Source organism: Argiope bruennichi, chromosome 9, assembly GCF_947563725.1.
Source record: "Argiope bruennichi chromosome 9, qqArgBrue1.1, whole genome shotgun sequence".
NCBI lineage: Eukaryota > Metazoa > Arthropoda > Arachnida > Araneae > Araneidae > Argiope > Argiope bruennichi.
The window spans coordinates 76,032,467-76,054,722 of record NC_079159.1 but is presented as its reverse complement, the minus strand read 5'-3'; the positions used below and the strand labels follow the sequence as shown (position 1 = coordinate 76,054,722).

The following is a 22,256-nucleotide window of genomic DNA, read 5'->3' as shown; positions in this document are numbered from 1 at the left end:
TTACATACAAAAATACCATATTCCGAATAATATTATATAAATTCAATGTGTTTTTAAAAGAAGTTGAAAAACTTTGCAGTTAAAGGATATCACAGCAAAGCCTCAACGCAATGCTGACATGCTAGAAAATTCATTTTATTTAATTACATTGGGAAAAATAAAAAGAATCTTTTGAGATTTTTAAGCGAAAGAAGAATTTTGGAATTTGATTTCGCTTATTTTTAATGAGTTATCAATTCTAATTATGAAAAGGTGGTAATTGTTAGAACTATTTGAAAATGATTTGTTCATCCATTAATTAAATAATGTTGAAAATTATGCTTTTTGTACAATTTTTCAAAAAAAAAAAAATAGACCTTTTAACATGCATGCTAATTATGCTGTATTTTGAAATCACAGAAAATTTATGATGATGCTGTAAAGGGCCTTATAAATGATGTGTACTGAACAACATAAATTTTTCCTGTAGCATTATCTTGAAAGGAGAAAATGCCTAGTTTAATTTGTCGTTTGTTTAATTATTGAATTAAAATGGTTAGATTAATTTTGAGTGACTGAAAATCACTTTTTTCTGATGAAATTTCGTTACCTGGTATATTTCTTCGGTGGGAAATGCAGGGAATTCTGAAAACGGCACGCCGTGGCAGATGACCTCGTGATGGGAGCGACGGCACGTGCATAGGGGGTTGAAGGTGCATAGGTCATTGCCAGACTTCGCTTCCGACAGACTGATCATCATGACGGTGAGGGTGGACAGCAGAACCGCCATCTATAGACAAATTTTTATTACTCAGAATAAAAAAAAAAGTGAAAAAAAGCAAAATTCATGTATTTCACTTTAAAGGTAGATAGAAAGAATAATATATAGTATAAGCTTTATTAACTTTTAATTTTCAGTTTGAATAAGATTTAAATCATTTGTAATAAACATCTTTTGAAAATAATAAGAAGAGGCATTTAACTGATAATTTCAAAATGAAAAGTAAAAACCCAATAATAAAACAATAAAACACGCATTAAAAGTAATTACTACTTGCAGATTCAAGAATTTCTATTTTTACCCTGAAAACGAGCAATAAACATTAATTTGGAATTTTATAGAATATTTTGGCTTCTGTTTGTTAAGAAAAATCTTTCAGTTGGTCCCGAAGCTAGAAATAACTTTCGTTAACATCGAATGAATAAGATGACCAAAATAATATACTGATATATTTATGTGGATGTTGGCGATGCGTTCCACAAGAATTGTTGATGACCTAGATAAGAATTTAATTTTTGAAAACAACTTCTATAAAAAATCTGTGGTCTTTCCGCCATATAAGTATAAATTTTTAGCCATAAATATACCATCGATTGAAGATGATGATTTTAAATAAAAATGCGCACACGTTGGCTATAGAGCGCGCCAGAGGATATGAATTGCTATAACAAATAAACATTGGCATGGGGGAAAATCCACCAACTCTAACCTCTACTTAGCTTTCTCCTTTGCTTCAAAAATTCAATTGACCTTGAAATAGTTTTATCTGGTCGCATATGCAACTGCATAAACGCAAGCTCATTCCGTATGCCAACCTGAATTTCATAGGAGTCGTAATGTCCCTTTAAAGGGGCTTTTTTGGTAAAGGAACATAATTTTTGAGGAGGGGGGGAGGATTGAGATTAATTTTGGTGAAATGATTTATTATTGAAGGATCCTTAAGTTATTAGTTTTTTCATGAATCACCAAATCAAGGGTGTCATAATTTTGAATCTATCATGATAAAAGCGAAATCGATGCACAAACTCAAAAACGTGGCATTAAAATGGTCTAAATATGAAAAAGAGGTTGGTGTAGTTGGCCAATTCCGCATATATTTCACATCTTCTTATTATTGAAGGTATATATGGCTAATGGTGAATATGAAGTTATATTCTTATGCATAATTGAGTCATAATTTCCCAGATCTGTAATGTTTGAAGAAAACAAATTTCTCCTTAGATCATTTGCGATTTTTTAAACGTATGTCCACTGCATTTAAATTGCGAACACTTCAACAATGCCTACATAAATGTAAAGCCTGTGCATGAAATATATTTCTCTTGGAAAAGAAGACTGCGTATGGAAATCAAATATACGAAACATCTCAAGTAAATGGATCTATAAATAATTAAAAACACACAATAGCTCCATGTGGTGCATTTAGTGCTGAAAACAATTACACCACTATTATCTTTTTAATGGGCCGATAGTGTATGAAATGAATATAGTGAAAACTAATTAAAGAAAACATGTAGTGAAACGCAGTTAAGAAGTAATGGAAACCAGAAAATACGTGTTTTTAATTTCATTGCATTCAGTAATGAAAAATTCTGAAATATTTTGAGTCTCACTTTTAATAATTTAGCAATTCTGAGAATTTTGTAAGTTGCAAAATTTTATAAAATAAGTTTTTAGTAATAAGTTTGATGGAATGTATTTATTTTTTATTTCCAGTTTTATAATTTTTTTTAAGTTTGGACGTTACGTGAGCACCTATATTTTATTTTCGAAAATAAAAAAAAAATGATTCAGTCAGCCTAAAACCCATAATATTTTTTTAATGAACATTTTATGGTTAAAATTAAGTAAATGTTTTTTGTGTAGAAAAAGTCCAATGAGATTTGAACATTAATTTTTGAGTCTTAGTTGTTTTGTCTTTTATGTTTTTGTCTAAATGGTTTCTTTTTTATTTTTGAGAATAAAAATGTGTTAGGCTATATATATTAATTATCACTTTAACTTCTCATCTTATTATGCCATAAAAAGGGAAATTTTGTTTGGTTAAATAAGCGTAGAGTTGGGAAAAAATAGAATAGCGCTTAATTTGCTCTCATATGGTAAGGGTGTTAAAAAAAGAAGTACCCAAGAAAGTAACTTTTGCTAAAATAGCTGATCAGTGTTCTTTTATACTTTTTTTATTTCACGCAATTGTCATACCTAGTGGGTTTTCTTGATCTTTATTTAAACTAAAATTTGTAGGTTAATTTAACCCTTTAAAGGGCCGTTTTTTTCTAGTCATATTATGTTAAAATATTTTTAAGCTTGGAATTAGAATAAGAAAAGGGATTCATTTAGCTTATTAGATGAATTTAATTTGATTAATTAATTTATTTGGTTAATTAATGATTAAGTAACAAATCAAGGCACATCATTTTGTCTGAGATAAAGAACTGAAGCATCTGAGTTTCTGACTTAATAAAAAAAATTGTCAGAACTTATGCCAACCTACATAATTTCAAACAAAGATTGATAAATTTGGTGGGAAGCGTACTTCCCACGGCCATAGAAAGAGTTAAACTCATTCTGTAAGCATAACATATTCTTAACATTTAGTTTCCATACAAATAAGATGGTCAATCAGTTTCAAAACATCCAAAGTATGAGAAGCGTATTTAGCCTTAGAAAATATTTGTTTTCCTGTAGTAGTAAATTAAAATTATTTGATCACATCCTGTTGTGTGTTCTAGATAGTATGAAAGGCAGTAAGAGATCCGAGGTGGGTGGGGTGGAGTACCTGCCTTGAATTGAAAATGACGGCTTCGGAAGACATTGTGGAAAAGACTGAAAGTAACGCTATGCGATCTTCTTTTATGCTCTCTTTCGTTTCAAGAATTCGTAGCGACATCTAGTGAGACTTATGGAAGTTACTTGAGGCAGAAGATGTAAGTTAATTTAAACTCACTCAGTAAATATCATATTGTTAACATATGTTTTTCCAAAATAAAGTGATAGAAAATCAGTTTCAAAATATTAAAAGTACGAGAATATCATTTAGTTATAAGAAAAAAAAGGGTTTTATTACCTGATGCATTCAATTAAATCTGATTCCGTGAATAAACCATTAGTTAAATCATATTCCTCGACGTGTGCTAAATAATATGGAAGACAATAATTACTTCAGCAGAAGACAGTTGTTTAACGTCATTGACAGATAATCTTGATTTTATTCCCCTAAAGAGCTAAACAGCCCTCCCCCGGATGAGTGATAATAATGCTTAGGGAGAAAATTACGATAGAAGTGCTGTTTTTTCATTGCTTAACCTTTAACGAAAATAATACTTTCCTCCTCAATTGCTTTCGCTTAATTTGGACACAGGAAATTAATCTGATGAAACAAAATTTACTCATGATAATTTCATTCTGGGATTCTTAGATTGTGATTTTGTCGAAATGATTTCATTAGTGAATTAGATACATGATGGGGATAACTATTTCTGTAAATTAAACAACCGGGCATTGGTCAATGGTTACTGCTCTTGGAAATGCCAGAAGCCGAACATAAGGTAAATTTGAATTGTCTAATAGCCAAAGTAGGTGACAGCGCGCGAATCCCGCGATTTTGGGGGCTCCAAAATTATTCTTATTCAGGGTAATCTAATTTTTTAATTCATTTCATTTATAAGATTCATGCATTCAAGTTAATTCAGATTAATAACAAGAGCCTTTTAAATTATGGAACACTTATCTAATTATTTTTTAATGAATTCGCTTTCGCTGACAGAACAGTTTGGTCCAAACTTCATCAGTTGGATGAAATCTCAGTCACTCTCAAACAAAATTCGAATTACAATTTTTAAATTATTTTTAAAAGTTATGTAATTATTTTTTTTCATTTTGTTTCAATATTTTTACATTTATATTATTGAATCTATTTCTATTGATAGTGAAGTCGTGAAGGTAGATCTTTTTTTTTTCGATTATTTATAATATTTCATGTAGAGAAACTAATATCAATAAGAAATATAGTTTCGCAAAGAAATTGAATCCCAAATTTTTTCGCCTAATGAATTTTACAGTATTTCATTCAACTCTAAACATTAAATAGTAGAAAAAAAATAGCTCCTTGATTTGCCAATTGTAAGCAGAAAATTCACTTATGAATTGTTGCCAAAGGAATCGTTTTAATGTAACTATTTGTTAAAAAATTTACAGAAAAGAACATTGTATATTTATTCATTCTTTTGTAATCATTAGCTATCCAACGGACGTAATAAAAAAATTACCATAATATTTTTAAGCCAGTCATTATTCGTTCAATGTTACTGTAAATTACAATTTTAATTTACAGCATAGCTGTTCGCTATACTGTAAATTACAAAATTGCATTACATCATCCTACAAATGAAAACTGTTATTAGTTAAAAATGGAAATCAGATTGAATTTAAATAGAATCACGTACTATAAAGCAAATTATATTATTTACTTGTGAAGCATTATCGTCTGAGAATTATCTAAGTATTTTTATATGCACATTTATAATGATTGTATATTTATTAGATTAGAATACTCAACAATTCTATATCCAGAATTTTAAATTGCGTTAATCATTTTCAGAATTTAATTCAATAATTTAAAAAAATACCAATATGCATTAAATCATTCTATAGAAAGATTTAATAAATTTAATTAGGTATACTCTTTCATTTGCTCTATAATAATAAGAAATTATTCTCAGATTGATGATTGCTCAATAATTCTACAGGGCAACTTTTCTAATCGTGGACCAATGATATTTCTAAACAGTCAGAAATTGGCGAATGTTTTCAATTTGAAAAAATTCTCACGTATTCAAAAAATTATGATTTATGTAGTTTAAGTCTGCATATATATTTTAGAAAAAATTATGATGTTTACATTTTTTATACAACCCACAGCATCCAATAGTCATATTTAAAAAAAAATATTTTTTATACAACATTTTAAGTAAAAAAAAGATATTTTTGTAAAGAAACTAGTTTTATATAGTTTTGGATATCGTAATTTAAAATCATTTTAGACTATTCAAACTTTAACTTTTAAGAAAATGCTGAAAATGCTATTCAACTCACGACAATTATAGAGCTGCTCGTTGATTGGCTCCAAATAATGAAGTTTGAAGATTCAATTTTAGTCACAGTGAGAATAGAACTTATGGTATATAAATTTTAGTGTTTCAGGAACGTTTTATTAAATATGGCTAATAGGAATGGATAGACTGTGCAAAAATGTGGAATTCATAATTTTTTCAACAGTATATTTAATTGCCTAAAACTTCACAAAGCATAATTTTTTATGTCAAAGTATTTTTTTTCCAAAACAGTATTCATCTGTCTCTTACGGTTTAGAAAGAAGTTATTTACATATGATTAGAACGGTATGTTGTCATTTTCTTGTTGGCTTATGTATTAACGTAATCTACTGTTTAACTATGAAGCCGGAGGAAAACGATACCGGCGTAGTGTGTAGAATTCTAAAAGCTGAAACATAGCAGTAGATAGATAAGCTCGAATACAGTATGAATTATGTCGTGTAAATGTAATTACTGAAGTAATTACAGTATACAACTTGCTTGTTCTAGTAATTAATTCTAGGGAAGTCATTTTATGAATAATGTAGTCAAGTATACAGTAAATGTGAAATTGTGTTCAAGAATTAGAAAATATAGCTGTAACAAAATGTATAGAATTTATTCGCATTTGGCATCAGACTGAAGAAGTGTAAATTATACTGTCGGTGGCATTATGATATGTTAGTTAATGTACGAAGTCGTCATTTTTTAGAATACCTAAGCGTTTTATAGAATGTATGACAAAGTATAAAATTTGAGAATTATCATATGCTTACCAAATCAATGTAAATAAACCTAGAAATTCTTTAAAATTTCTGTAGATTGATAATCGCTATTTACGAAAAGTTGAAAAAAGTAATATGATAAGGCTTTTATTTAACAAAATTTCAAAAATACAAATCCTGTTTTGAAAAAAAAAAGAGATAAACATTTTTTAAATTCATAGAGAAAAGTATTGATAAAATCAAAATCAATTATTTTATTATCAAAGAAAACAAAATAAAATATGAAAATATTTGTCGCACATTCATTCAAGGAATTCATTTTATTTTATATTGCATTTAATTTTATTTCTTATAAAAAGAAGTAAAATTGGACCATCGGAGAAGTATTTCATACTTTGCTGGTTGAGCAATGGACATTCTGTAGAATTCTTGGTAAATGGGTGAAATATTAATAATTTCATACATTAGTAACCATTTTTTATTGTAGAAGATGCCTAGGTATTCTATAGAATGCCGGATTTTAAACTTTGCCGGTAATATAAATATGGGAGCAGAATTTCGAAATGTTCACTTAAGCGTCATCCACACGGGAAAGAAATTTTATATGTGATAAAAGCGAATGTTCAACATTTGGCATTTCAAAAACACGAAAAAACATTCTTCAAGTGAAAAAACTATTATTTACGGAAGAAAATTCTAATTCACTTAAAAGGAACCTAGGAATCAGTGAAAAAAACTATTCACCTAAAAAAACTATTATTCATTTAAGGAACTTATTATTTACGTGATGTCGCTATCACCTAATAAATGAAGCATTGTAAATTAATTAATATTGAACCGAATAATATTGTACCTTCGCAATTAGCGCTTTTCCAACACGATGTGCAAATTCATTATAAAATTAAATTAGCGGGAAGCACTTAACTATATTTATGAATATAAACTAACTTCTAAAAATAAAATGAGTTGTATTTCTTATCAATATATGCTCCTGCACATAGAATGCAGATGTGTAAAAAAGGGAGGAAAGTATAAATCGTTTCCATTAAAAAAAATGGAAACAATTCTATAACTGTAGAAAAGAAAAGAAAAAAAAACATATTAGTGTTTTGCGTAAAAATATATGTAGACACATAATACTTCGTAATAATTGACATTTTAATAAAATACACCGAGTTCCAAGTATAATAAATTAATTGGTATTTGCATTTCTTATGTATTTGCAATGTATTGGTGAGTTTTGCACCACATACATCGACTATGTTTTGGATGAAAATAAAGTAAGATCTTATATGGCAGAATTGTTAATACTTCCCTAACATTAAACCTTGAAATTTCACCGAAATTTTCTGATTTTTTATTCAGAAAAATACGAATATTGATGCTAAAAGGTGGAGATTTATTTTAAAAACATACTTTCATCCCTGGATTGAGCTTCAAGTAAAATACTCAGTATTTATTTTTAAGAAAGATAGCTTTTGAGCTTGGATGCTGAAGTACCTTGGAAAGACTTCTTCATGTCTGTAAATATGTTTCTCGAGTAATCGGATTTGGATGCTGGGAAAGTTGCAAATAGGATCTATTTTCCGCCAGATAGTTTCAAAGATCATTGAGGATTTTTTAAATGAAATAAGGCGATCAGAGGACAGGTAATAATATAGTGTAAAATCCTTTAAATCCACTACTTCTGCACAAGTCTGCAGTGTTTATGTCGTTGCACCGATTGCCTGAGGTAGTTGCAAAACAAACCGTTTACTGGGGTAAAAGTGGTAGTAATTGCATTACATATACGCAAATCTGTAATGCTCAAGGAAAATCAGCTATTTGAAATGTTGGAGAGAGGCCCTGTACTGTGGCCAACATGATCTCAGTCCAACAAAATCTGCATAAGTCTGTAATGCTTAAGTTAAACCAGTCTTCTGAAGTAAGTAGGAAAGAGATCCTGTACCGAACACGGTCTCATATATGAGTTATTAGATAATTGTCAAACAAACTTTTGGAAAGAGGAGATGCATTTACTTTTTTATGCGTACTTTTCCGTTAGCCAGGCACAAATGTCGCCAATTGTGAACCAAACGACAGCCAAGTCGCCAAGCGAAGCGAATGACAAACGTAAGAAATTTGGCGGAATTTTACATTATTTGGCGATTTTCTGCTTGCGCCCGGCTGTACTCGAATTACTTAATTGAGTATACTCTTGTTATACTCGAATCCCATTAACATCTCTCAATTATAATGCAAATTTGCATTGATTCTTACGAAATTTAGATCAGTTAGAGATTATAAAGATGTGTTACCTTTCAGAACAGCGCAAGCAGAGTCCACCCGTTTCTTTGCATTCCTTTATTTGCTCCATGCTTCATTGCTACCAACACGATTCAGCATAGCACCTGAAAATAACAAAATAAACGTGAAGTATTAAGTGAAGAACTGGATACAAAATGTTAAGTGCTTATTTAAATTTTATACGTTTCCATAGTTAATGCATCGAACATCAGCTAAATCTCTATCATTCCATGCTGTACCTGAAAAATAGAATGTTATTTTTTTCAATAAGTAGCTTAACTCATTCATTCAGTGTCAGAATTCTGTCATAGACTCGTTTTCAGAATTATTTTTCAACAATCTTGTTTTAAATAATAATTGATTTCACTTATATATTCAGTAAATATTACTGGTGAACTAACAAATTCAAATTCCCTCAAAAAGTTCTTCTGCCTTGACTAATGTAAACTGTTATTCTTAAAAGTGCGGAAATGCGGCATCTAAAATAAAAAAAAAATGCCTAGATAAGTGAATTTAAAGTTACAGTAGGAATATCTGACCATAGAGTACATACAATGACCCATACTTATAATAGTTTTATCCAATATTTGACATTCGATTTAAGCACAGAGATTGAACCATTGACAATATTCTCCCTTTCACTTTCTCGCATGGAATAATGCATGTCTTATGCTTTGCTTCGCAAAGAGATTGAATTATGCATTGTGGATATCTTTTTGTTCACCTGTTGAGAGCAAAATTTATTGTATACGTACAGTTTTAGTTATATACAGTTTTATACGTACAGTATAATTTCATATCCCTAGATCAATCACTGTGTGGTTTGAATTGCCAAATTCTCATATAGTCTTCTCGGGTTTAATTTTCAAATTAGGCATAAATCCAAAACGTTGAGTTAAAGATAACACTATAAAATTCTTAAATCTAACGTACTGCGTTTCTTAGTTATACTCTTAGTTAGTACTCTTATATATAAAAAAAATAGAGACATATACAGATAATGTTATCTAGGATTTGGCAGATCAATCTAGAAGTATAGTAATAAAACTTTATGCCATATTTATCTATCTATTTCGTAGCAGTTTTAATTAATTGAAATAGATATGTCAAAAACAGAAATTTTTCCCCAGGAAGATATAAAATATGGATGCTTAAAAAAATTGAACTTTTGAAGATTAGAGAATTTCTTTATGTATGACATAATATGCACAAAAGTGAAAATCAAATCAGAGATCAAAATTTTTGTGAATTAAAAATTTTATTGTTAAAATAAGAATACGAATATATATAAATTCTTTGTGATTATTTTATCTTAACCTTGTTTGTTGATTTTTTTTATCTTAACGGATCAAAGATAGGTATTTATTTATTTTTTTCATTTTATAATGAACATCATAATTACTTTTTTTATTTACTTAAATAATTTTCAGAGTGTAGAGAAATAACATCTTCGGATGTTTTCATTAAACATTCTCATCATTTCATTCATTTACTGCCTTTTCTAGCATTCATGGACTCTTATTTATAAACAAATTGACAATAAATAATTATATAAACAAATATCTTGCTATGTTTTGTCAATAATATATATATATAGTAAATATATGAAAGGCAAAAACATTACGATGTTGAAAAACTGTTTTTTGGAAATCTAGTTTTGCTCGCTAATCCCAGAGGATATCTAAAACGAATGATATATTTGAATTTTCTTTTTGCTTTTGATTTACTAACATTATCATCATTATTCCTTGTTACTTAAAGAATGCATTAAATAGTTCACTTATATTCTAAGACGAAAACAAAAATCTAGAATATTTGTTTACTATAATATTTTGTAATAATTAAATTTATATTCTTATTAGAGAAATGACTGATAGTAAAATTCATTCAAAAGTGTTTATTCTTATCTTCATTATTTTATCAAAAAATATTACGTAAATATACGTAGGAAAAATTAATACATATTAAAAACGCTGAATTATTATTTTTTGGTAATCATACAGATAGCTTTATATATTAATTCCTTTCAAATTTTAGTATCATAAATTTTGAGATTTCTAAATATAATACTGCTGGCATAACTCTGTAGCAGCATTTTTTTATATGCTTACAAATATTTAATAATAACTAAAAATAAAAATGATTATTTTATTTATTTATTTATATTATTATGTGCATTATAATATCAAAACAAAATTAAATAACTTAAGCCAGTGAAAATAATTTGAGAGAAAGGGATTGAACACTTTTTGAGCAATATGATTAATCACATGTATATGTATTCTTTAATATTTAATTGAGTTATGACTTTTTGTAATGCCATTTTGAAACCACTTTAAGGCCATTTTTAAACTGACTCAAAATTTTAAACCATTGTTCCGTGATAATACTTTAGCTCTCAATTTCTTCTCTGAATTCTCATATTCATTAACACCTTTTCTCTATTTTTACACCGTACCAACGAAAAGACATTTGAATCACATAGATTTAATATGCATTTGAATTATAAATATATGGCACAAGGTTTACGTTTTCGTATTTCAAATCCTCCATCTTCTTCGAATTTTCTAGCTCCAAAGCCTCAACTAGTTGCCATCTAGCCACTCCACCCCACCCCCAAATACTACAATCTCACTGATGAATGAATGAATTAAAACTTACCGGACTTCAAAACTTTAAGCATGAAAACTTATATAAATATCACCTATACTTTCAAAAAAAGTGTTTAAGTGTATGTATCTGCACCCATGAAATTCGGCATGCAGATAATTATAATGTAACTTAATGCACCTCAAACCCTGAATTATAAAATATAATTTAGAAAATCTGTAACATAATGTTTTGGGTATTTTTCCATGATTTTTCGCATTTATTTGCGAAATAAAATATCATTCCTATACTTGCAGAAAACATTATGCGTCTTTGACGAAAGCAAGCACATCTCTTTTTATTTAGAACGAACATTATTTTGTACTTTTGACATAATTTGCTGAATTTTAAGACACTTAAAATGAGACAACTTTCCTGAAAAATTTTAAGAAATGAAGCTAAAATTCCTGCATGCGAAGTTTTAATCCTCATGCCTATTTCAAAATTTTTAAGGTCATTGTTGAAGCCATTTTTCTTCAATTTCAAATAAGTATGATCAAAATATCGTAATTCATTGATTTTCAATTGATTGTTTTTTTTAATAAATTTAAAGTTAAAGTTGATCAAGAATGATCCGTTGAGGGAAGTTTTAATTCTTCCCAGATTTGGCAAGGATCGAAATTTTCTTCGCCAATATAGTAGCAGCGGAAGAAATTTACTTAGTCCGCTGATTTCACAAGGAGCCGAATTAGGAAATAAAGAATAAGCAAAATTGCTTTTATATAATTTAGAGTCTAAAAGCATCGTTTACATGGCGCTTTCAAATTTAATTTTCTTTTGCCGTTTCCTATAAAGTATCAGAATTTTGAATTATTTATATTTATTTTTATGCAGATGCTCATTAGAAAAATGAGAATCCACAATCGATTTTTCTTTATTTTTTTAGATTATATTAAATTTCGCTGATTAGATTTTGATTTCGCTGACATTCATTATGTAACGCACAACGCTATATGAATTCCGTTGATTCTATTAATAAATCCTACATAAAACATAGTGCATTTTCAATATAAAACCCTTGGGTATTTAAATTTAAAAAAATTTCTGGATAAATTTTTTAAAAAAAATCAATAATGTTAGACAGTATCCGACTTTTAAATGCAGCTGTGACAATACATTTTATCTGGCTCTTTTAAACAAAATAAAAATTATAAATATTTTATTCGAGAATTAAAAAAAATAATAAAAATTTATGGTTATTATTCATTTAGAGAAAACAAAACTGAAAATAAGAAAAAGATTGAAAACAATTAATAATTTTGCATTTTATAATATAATTGAAAGACTTTATTTCAAAATTTATTTATCAAATTTATTATGAATAAAAATTTATACTTTAGTTTGAATAAAATCATAAAAATTTTAATGAAATCAAGCAAAATGAATTAACCTTATAAATTAATTTAGAGAATTAACTTACATACTGTAATATTATCCTTTTCATTTTATAAAGTATTTATTTCATTTTATAAAGTAAACATGCACATTTAAGAAATAGAACACTTCATTAATAAATTTATTATTAATATGATTTTTATTAATTTTGAAAGCTAAAGGAATTCTAAGTATTTTTAAACCACAGTACCTAAAATCTAATTATTTAGGTACTGTGGTTTAGAAAGGTCTGATTGATTGGTTAAATTGATTATCCCAAGCAAAATCTTTCGCCTCATAACTAGAGTAATATTCAGATAAGAAAAATTTCTTCGTATTTACTTAAGAAATATTGCAGTTTAAGAATATTGTTATTTTGACGCTGAGTAGCTATTACTATTTTAATTTAAATTTATTGGCATTTGAAGAATACTCAAGTAGTTTATGTACTTAAAATTCTTATTTAACATAGACTGTAGTTACTTTGCTTAACATTCTTGTCCAGTAGTAAAATAAAACATTTAAACGAATTAATATGAATTTCTATGGAGAAGTATAAATATAATGTTGTTGGGACGAATGCTAATTGGATATTTGTTTGTAATACTTTATTTTGATATAATTGTGGCATCAAGATCCATTTTCAAAGATATAATCAATAATGCAAACACTTATCTTATTAGAAATATCTCAAAATTATATTTATACTGAAATAGTTAATATAATTATAGAAAAAATCTTTGTTATAATCCCATCCTTGACTATGACACAAATATGCAGCGATATACTTATTCTTGATTAAAATAACACTAGTATTCTAGAATATGGCATAATATTACTAGAGAAAGAAGAGAACAATAATTTTAGTTACCAGAAATATAATTTTAATTCAACTTTCTCTCAATCACATAGTACACCACATGTTTTATTAAAATGAAATTCTCTATTTGATTACTATAAATCTAAGTAAAATAACTATCACTTCAACTTTTTATTGTTAACACGGCTAGTCGCATGTGACGACTAGCTGATTCGTAGGGATTAATGGATAATAAAAATTTCAATTAAATCTTTCATATGTATCTTGATTTAATGACTTTTTAAACATAACATTTTGATAGATATGCAGTTTGTGTTATTTTAGAAACCTTACACCATTTTGTTCATTGCGAACTACCTTATTTTCTCTCAATATATCTAAAATTTAATCTTTGATATGAAATGAACGTAATTGAATATCAACTAATCCAGTAACATGCTTAATCAAAACAACTTTCTTAAAAATAAAAGGATACAAAATTTAATCATTCAGCATTGAAATTTTGTGTGTACTACACGATTTATTTTATAATTTACTAAATATGTCAGAGGATCATTCAATAAGCATTTTTCTGATTCAAAAATAAATAAATAAATAAATAAAAAATAAAAAAAATAAAAAATGTAGAACATAAAAAAAATTCAGAACACTAGAATAAGAAGTCAATTTTTAAGCTGCCTAGTAAAGAGATGATATATTCATGTACATGCACTTGTACTACAGGAGAGAACAGCACTGTTAAATTAGAGAGTGCGATTCTCCTCGAAATTTTCTTGCATACATTCCAATAAACATCTTGTCATTTACCCCACATCCCCGCATAAAATTTTCAAAGCTACAAATGCAAGCTATTTGTGAATAATATTTACGAAATACAGATCTTTGGCTTGAATCTAGCACTTTTAATGAATTTATTGAGCAAAAGTGCATTTTGGACGCTTTTGTCATACCCATTGTAATCAAAATTTGACACATTTGTGGTCACAAGATTGCATAGCAAATTTCATTCATTAAAATTTGGTGTTTACATGCATTCGAATTTACAGATCGACAGATGGTCATTTCATTGACACATTTGTTAAAAAAATTGTTAAGAAATGATCGAATGAATTGATTTTACTGCATTTTTGATGCTACACCTACCAATCAGATTTAACCTATCTAGTTCCTTATTTTGAAGTTATCGCGTCCCTTTGTACTTGAGTCAGCCAGCCATAAAGACTTTCTCTGGATTTCATTCAAAATTTGATAGAAATGCACAAATTTGGTGCAAAATTCGCATAACAAATTTCTGCATCAGTGTAGTTCAAAATGTTGTGGTGAATAGCATATAAGCCAGTTAACAACTCTTCTACCCGAACGATCGTTTTGGTATAATGGTTTAGTTACTGGACTTCGAATCACAAGGTCTCAGGTTCTATCCCCGCGCATCACAATATCGCCAAAATGTCATTGAGTTATGGTGTTCACAGACATAAATACGAGAATATGTTCCTCGAACTCAGGGAAGTCTGAAAGTGCAGATTTGTCAAAATCTTGAGTGTGAATGTTTTGAAGATTGCAATAATTTCTCTTACTTTGTATAAAAGACAGTAAAAATGGACGAACCTTAAATATCATTACTTATTTCCAGAGTTAATCCCTAATTGTAAATATTGCATTTCAAAAAATTAAAAAAAAAAGACTGCTTTTAGTAGAAATTTATTCAGTGTGGAAAAACAAGCCTAATGTTCGTGTCTCACTAATAAATAATAGAGAAGAAATCCAGGTTTAAATCACTTTAATTCTGTAAAACTGTACATATTATTGGCCTTATTTCTTGTTTAATAAATGTGCTTTTATTCTCGCAAAAAAAAAAGAGATGTAACAATGAAATGCATTCCCTATTTGTGTCGCTGTTATAAAATATTCTTAAAAACATTCTAAAATTAATTAAAATTAGTCAAAATATATACAATAATTAAGATATATATATTTCAATTTTAAGATGCTATAGTGACCAAATCTTTTAACATAGAGATAAATGATTTATTAACCCTTTCTAGGGCCGTGGGAAGTATGCTTCCCTCCAAATATATCAATCTTTGTATGAATTTATGTAGGTTAGCATAAGTTCTGACAAATTGTTTTCGAAAGACAGAAACTTAGATGCTTCAGTTCTTTATCTTACGCAAAATGATGTGTCTTGATTTGTTACTTAATTATTAAGTAACCAAATTAATTAATTAATCAAATTAATTTTATCTAATTATCTAAATGAATCCCTTTTCTTATTCTAATTACAAGCCTAAAAATATTTTAACATAATATGACTAGAAAAAAATGGTCCTTTAAAAGGTTAAAGAAAATATAGAAAAAAAGAAAGAATTATTCATTAAATCAATATTTTAAATAAAAATAAAAAATGAATTATAATATTATTTTCCGTTTGAAAATAATTTATTACGTATATATGCACGTAGTATATTTATCCGTTGTTGGAAGCATTGAATATCTGTCACTCCAGATGATGTTTCATAATTCAAATTGTTAAATAAAGTGTATGTTCTACTCATAAAATATCATTTGAATCCTTATTTTAAAACCATTGCTGCTGGAAAGCAGGCATTCATTTTGATTTTACGTCTCATTGAAACGGCATCTAGGATAGTTTAATAGCCACGCAAAATATATGGTGTGTAACATTTCAGCTACAGAATTTCAAAACCAACGTCATTCACGAATTTAGGCCTCATTCTAAATGAGGCGTCCGTTTAATGGATAAAGATAGAGCTAATTTCAAATATCATTATAACTAACTGTCTTTTGAAAAGATAAGACAAATGTTTCGCTCATTTTTGATGAGAAAATATAATCTAGAAAACATCGCAACTTCAGAGATAAATATATTTTTCGATTTCGACTTATTTCGAAGTAATTTTGTGTTAAGCTGACAAAGAAATATTATATTGATACTGTTCCATAATTGTTGATGATTAGAGATTCAGGATTAACTGGAACAATGTCTAATTTTGTCTAAAACCATTGTCTAAATCATAAATGTCTCATCAATGTTTAAAACCATTTTTTATTTCCAAGAAATAAAAAATGGTTTTAGAAATAGTAAAAATAATAACAATATATTTATTTTTACTTTAATTTTTCATACATTTTTTTAATAAACTTTGAATAAATTTTAGACGAATACTGATTCTTTTATGCAAATCATGAAATTTTTCGAAAATCCTTTCTTTTTTTTCTCAGCTAGTTGTCAAATATTGCGAAATGAAATTCGGAAAAGTTGATGATTTTACTCTGTAATGTCGTTGTTGAATTATAATTTTCAACACATAGAAAGATAAGACAAATGTTTATTTCATTTTTAATGAGAAAATATAATCTAGAAAACATTGTAATTTTAAATAAAGAAGCTAGACATATGTTTCGCTTTCGGCTTGAAGTAACTTGCCATGGAACTTATTTTATACTGTTCGATTTAGGAATTCAAGATTAGCAATTTTGGATAATTTAACTTCACCAAAAGAGTTATTCACAATATGTTGTGGGAATTTCAGGAATTTTTATTAGGCTTTAATTTTTACTTCCATTCTATTAAAGGCATTTTCTTTCATCTCACCCTTGTTTTGATAAAATAAACGCCTCTTGGCGCATGCGCAAAATAATGGTTTCAGTATTTGAGAAATGACATTACATATCTTGCTTCAGAAAACATCACTATTTTAGAGAAGAGAATCTATTTCCAAAGAAGTATGTTTCTTTAATACGAAATATGATTTGAGTTAGATATTTGTAGAATAACTCTCTAGTTGAGTCAAAATCTGTTTACTTTATATTTAAATAGCTGTTCCATTTTATTTATTTATAGAATATTTTTATTTTTCACAATATTTCTCGCTTTTCCTCTTAACCAGTATCCCGAAATAAATTTCTGTAAATCTGAGGATTTTTAATAAAATTTCCAGTAACAATTTATCACGTAGCAATAATTTTTTGCAAAATACAATTACTGCAATGCATTTTCGCTTATTTTTCTGCATTAATACATTAAGATTTTTATAAAACTAAGATCAAATAAAATAATCGTTGTAAATACATAAATCTATTTCGGTACGTGTTTCCTGGTCTAACTCTCGACTGTTTTTATTAAACCTGGATAGAGTAGAGAAGTGTTCCGCGTACTCGAAATTAAGGCATTTTTTTATTACTATGCAGAATATTTATCCTTATAAATGGGAATTCCTTTAACCGTCACGGCCGCCATGAAACATTAAGAGTTTTATTCAGCGCACGCTTCTTTACGAGGTTCTTTATAGCTCCATAAATTTTAACAGGAAGAAAAAAAAATTACAGCTGCGTCCATTTTTTCCGCTTTTCATTTAAAGTTTCCGAATTATTAATGTTTTATAACATTACGTACGCCCGTGAGTTCATGAAGGTGCTTCTTTGAACAACTATGCATTAAAATGCCCTATCATTGAATGTACCTGTGTGTGCACATTAGCCTGGATGCTCGCATAAAATATGGATATTAGCTGCTTTAAGTTCTTGGAAATGATCGAAGCAATCAAGACGGATAAGTTGATTGCGGATAGTTTTTAAAAACCTTGCAATGATGTCTACAGGAAATGATCTAAAAATAAGCGATGTTTTGATATTCAGTGAATATCAAAACCTTCCTGGGATGGCGTAAAGATAAGATTCTGGGAATGCTTTTAAGCAAAAGGTATAATAATGACACCAGTTAACCTTTGTGAAATTTTCCTACATTCAATTTTTACCTCCAAACGATTTCATTTCTTGTTGCTTTTGAATTTTTATTTTTTGTTGAAGTAAATACTTTGAGAAATATAAAAACAAAATACAACTGGGAATTCATTTATGCGCATGTATTTGCAATTTACATTTTTACAATTTTTGTTTCTTTATATATGTTATTTGATATAGAAATATAATCATCTTGATTTTCTAATTTATCATTTTTGATAATTGTCAAGTAATATTTTTATTTTTAGTTACTGTTGAAAAGCTACGTGATTTGTTGCATGATTTCTTAATTAGAGTCTTTTTAATTAGAAATATCATCCTGGTATTCACCCTGAAAATTTCTCGCATGTTCTCATAAACGTATTACATATTTACCGTATGGTAATACGTATACCTATAGTTAAGAGTCTATTAGAGTCTGATATTTGTAGATATTTTTAGTGATTAATCGCTGGGATGCAACTAATACCAGAATGGGCATTTTTGAGGGCTATTTTTCGACCGATTAAAAACATTTTTAATCGGTTGAATAGCCTTGAAGTTATCTCGTATACACACTTGTGAAAGAGCAGGCTGACATACAATCAACACTTTGATGAATTTGATTCTACGCATTTCTACGATTTACACTTCTATACTTTCGATTTTAAATCTCTGTGTCAAGTTTTATCCATGTGTCCGTTTTGTCATTATCGCGTTAACTTATATTCGGGCAGCCAGACATCCTCTGAATAAATTCATTCAAAGTCTGATAGAAATATATATATTTGGTTGGTTGGTTGGTTGATTAATCTACATTTTTGCGCCAAGCTATACTGCGCCAAGACACATGGTATGAATATATTACCATACGATTAAGAATTATGTTTCCTCCAAGCTAAAAATTGATAAAAACATTGTTAAAAGCATTTATAAAAATGTTCGAAACTTTAAATAAGATAAGTCTATGGCTTAAACAAATGTTGTTTTTTTAAATAAACAATAATATTTATATAAAATGAATAAAGTGAGTAGCTCATAAAAAGTCAAAAATATTATGGTGAGGCTGTTCTCCAACCAGTTCACGCAAATCCAATGATGATGAATTAAAGAAATGCATTCGATAAAAATTAAATTTTGGATATTCAATTAAAATATGTAAAACTGTAAGATTAACTTTACAATCCTCTCGCCAAACGAAAGATGTTTTTGAGTTAGGCGGGTGTGACCAATTCGTAGTCTAGTTAATTTTACGTCAGTCCATCGAACAGAAGCAGCAGGCCACATTCCAATTGATGACTTGATAAAATGCAGTTTGTTTTGAGTTTCTTGATTCCAAGATTCTTGCCAAATCGAAAGTATATAACCACTATACATATTAATAAGATCAATATGTGGGCAAGAGCACTGTAAAATTGGAGTTGAGACTATATACTAAATTTTATCCGTCTAGCTCACAGCGTTTTGGAGCTATCGGGTTCAAAGACAGACAAACCTAATTTCCAAAAATATGTTTTTCGGATTTATTGAAGTGTGATATGTGATTATTTCAAATTTAAAAACTTGACTATGAATTGTTCGAAGATTGTAATATTCTCTCTTTGTATTATTTCTATAAGAGAAAGTAGAAAGTGTGAGAAAGAACTTAACATTCATGATGTGTTTAGAATGTATGAAAGAGAAAATAAAAATATATTTTATTTTTAAACTAATGAAAAGTCTATAGCAAATAAAGTTTTTATCCCCTGTTTTCAAATACAATTAAAATGAATAAATATCATATGACTTCAATCCAACCTACTCAAAATAGTCTATATTACCTTCATTCCGTAAAGTATGTTCTCTCAATTAAAAAAAAATTAAAAATACTTTCTTAGCACTTTTCCTGTAAAAACTTGTTGAAATGTGAACGAAAGATATATAAGTTTCAAAAGGCAACACAAGCCATCAAATTTGCAAAGAGTCTGATGCCTCAGTTAGGAGGAAAGACGCTATACTGACTCATTTTCGTATTGGGCATACACGTTTTACGCATAAACATTTACTTTTAGGTGAAACAACATACATTTGTAGTGCGTGCCAAACACCCTATTCAGTTGTACACACTTTAACGAATGTCCAGTTTTTAACTTCCAATGTCGATTATTTTTTAATACAAAAGGTTTATCTAGTGCGAGAAAATTCTCATTTGAATGTCTTTCGTTTTTGCAGTCGATTGGCGTTTTACATCATATATGATTGTTTCCACCATGCCACTTGTTTTTAAATACTTAATTATTTTTTTCAAATCAATTAGATCTAATTTAGAATTTTTTCACCATAATTTTACTTTACCATATGTTCATATATTCACCATACATTTGGCGCAGCATGGCCGTGTTTGTCTTTTTTCCCATTAAAATCCCCTTCCAAATCCAAACAATAAACCCTCAATGAATGAAACAAACGAATTTTAAAATACTGAAATGTTTTCATTTCTTGCTGATAAAAAAATTGAAGATTAGTTTTCTTAAATCATTAACTTGATTTGAAATATTTTAAAAGGTATAGTTTCTTTTGAAATTTAAATCAAAGTCTATCCCTGTACTGAGAATAATCCTTTCCCAGTAATTACTTTATAATCAAGGATCAAGAAAGTAACAATTTCTTAGTTTCTCATATATGTAGTATAAATAAAGTATAGTAATCGTCAGAGAGTTTGACTTATCTCAATGTTTTAGACCTCACTGAATTTGAGAAACAAAATTCTGGAAGATGTCTGTCTGTCTGTCTGTGACAAAGATAACTTGAAAACTAACTTTGAGCCAGGAGGTTGAAATTTGGTATACTGTCTATACACAAAATTTGTAGATTTTTATCAAATTTTGTGTGAACTCTGTTCCGAGGAAGTTCGAATGTCTGGTCTTCGAATATAAGTTAACAAATAATTGCGAAACGAAGAGATGTAGATAAATAAGAATCGGTACACATATTTAACATCTATAATGCATACACTTATAAAATTTTGAGCCACATCTAACGACGGATTGACTGTCTGTCGGTCTGTACCTATAGAAACATGCAAAAATTATAATTCGAAAATGCAATGACTTAAATATATCAAATTTAGTATCAAATTTTTTGACTACAAATGCAGTTTTGTGACAAGTTTTTATTTCAATCTATTGAGAAAATAATAAATGCGAATACCTGTCTAAAATACGATATCTGTATAAATACCTGTCTATACCTGTCTAAAATACGAATTTGATTTTTGGATACTAGTAGGTCATGCCAAGGATTAATCGCCAAATAACTCGCCAAGGATGACACGACAGATTTAGTAAAAATGCTAAATTCATGGCAAAATTAATATATCATAACTATTGTACGCCGATGCCATATAAGACGTTTTCTGCCATGACAAGTTTATTAGAAAGTATGCGAGAAAGTTTTAGGGAGACCACGCTCGCTAGTTTTTCGATCAAGTTGCAAAATGTTTGTAAAGCTTCATATTAGTTTACCAGGCTGAGAAATGTCATATTCAAAATTTAGTGTTAGGAGTTGTATTAAAATTTTCATTTCAGGAAGATACTCAGTAATTTCTGCATGGAAACCGACGACGCAAACTTAAAATATTTTACATTTATATTTACAATACAATATTTACAAGTTTCTGCAGAGCAATCTGTAGACAACTTGATATGCTGGAAGCAGTTTGAAATTTATGTCCTCAGACTAGATTATAGATCCTACTCTTAATTCCCGGAATTTGAATATTTGAATTTCGACTTCCTAACTCTTCTCAAAGTAAACACTGCAGTTCTTAG

General features: G+C 28.4%; 1 protein-coding gene across 1 annotated transcript in view; it reads right to left on the bottom strand.

The window, feature by feature from the left end:
- LOC129985318 (chaoptin-like) overlaps positions 1-22,256 on the bottom strand; it is a 66,935-nt gene that overhangs the window by 12,428 nt on the left and 32,251 nt on the right. The window contains exons 2-3 of the mRNA XM_056095303.1: positions 8,873-8,965; positions 590-769 (exon numbers count right to left, since the gene is read on the bottom strand). Coding sequence (XP_055951278.1) covers positions 590-769 — 180 coding nt within the window. The 5' untranslated portion in view covers positions 8,873-8,965. The remainder of the gene's footprint in view (positions 1-589; positions 770-8,872; positions 8,966-22,256) is intronic.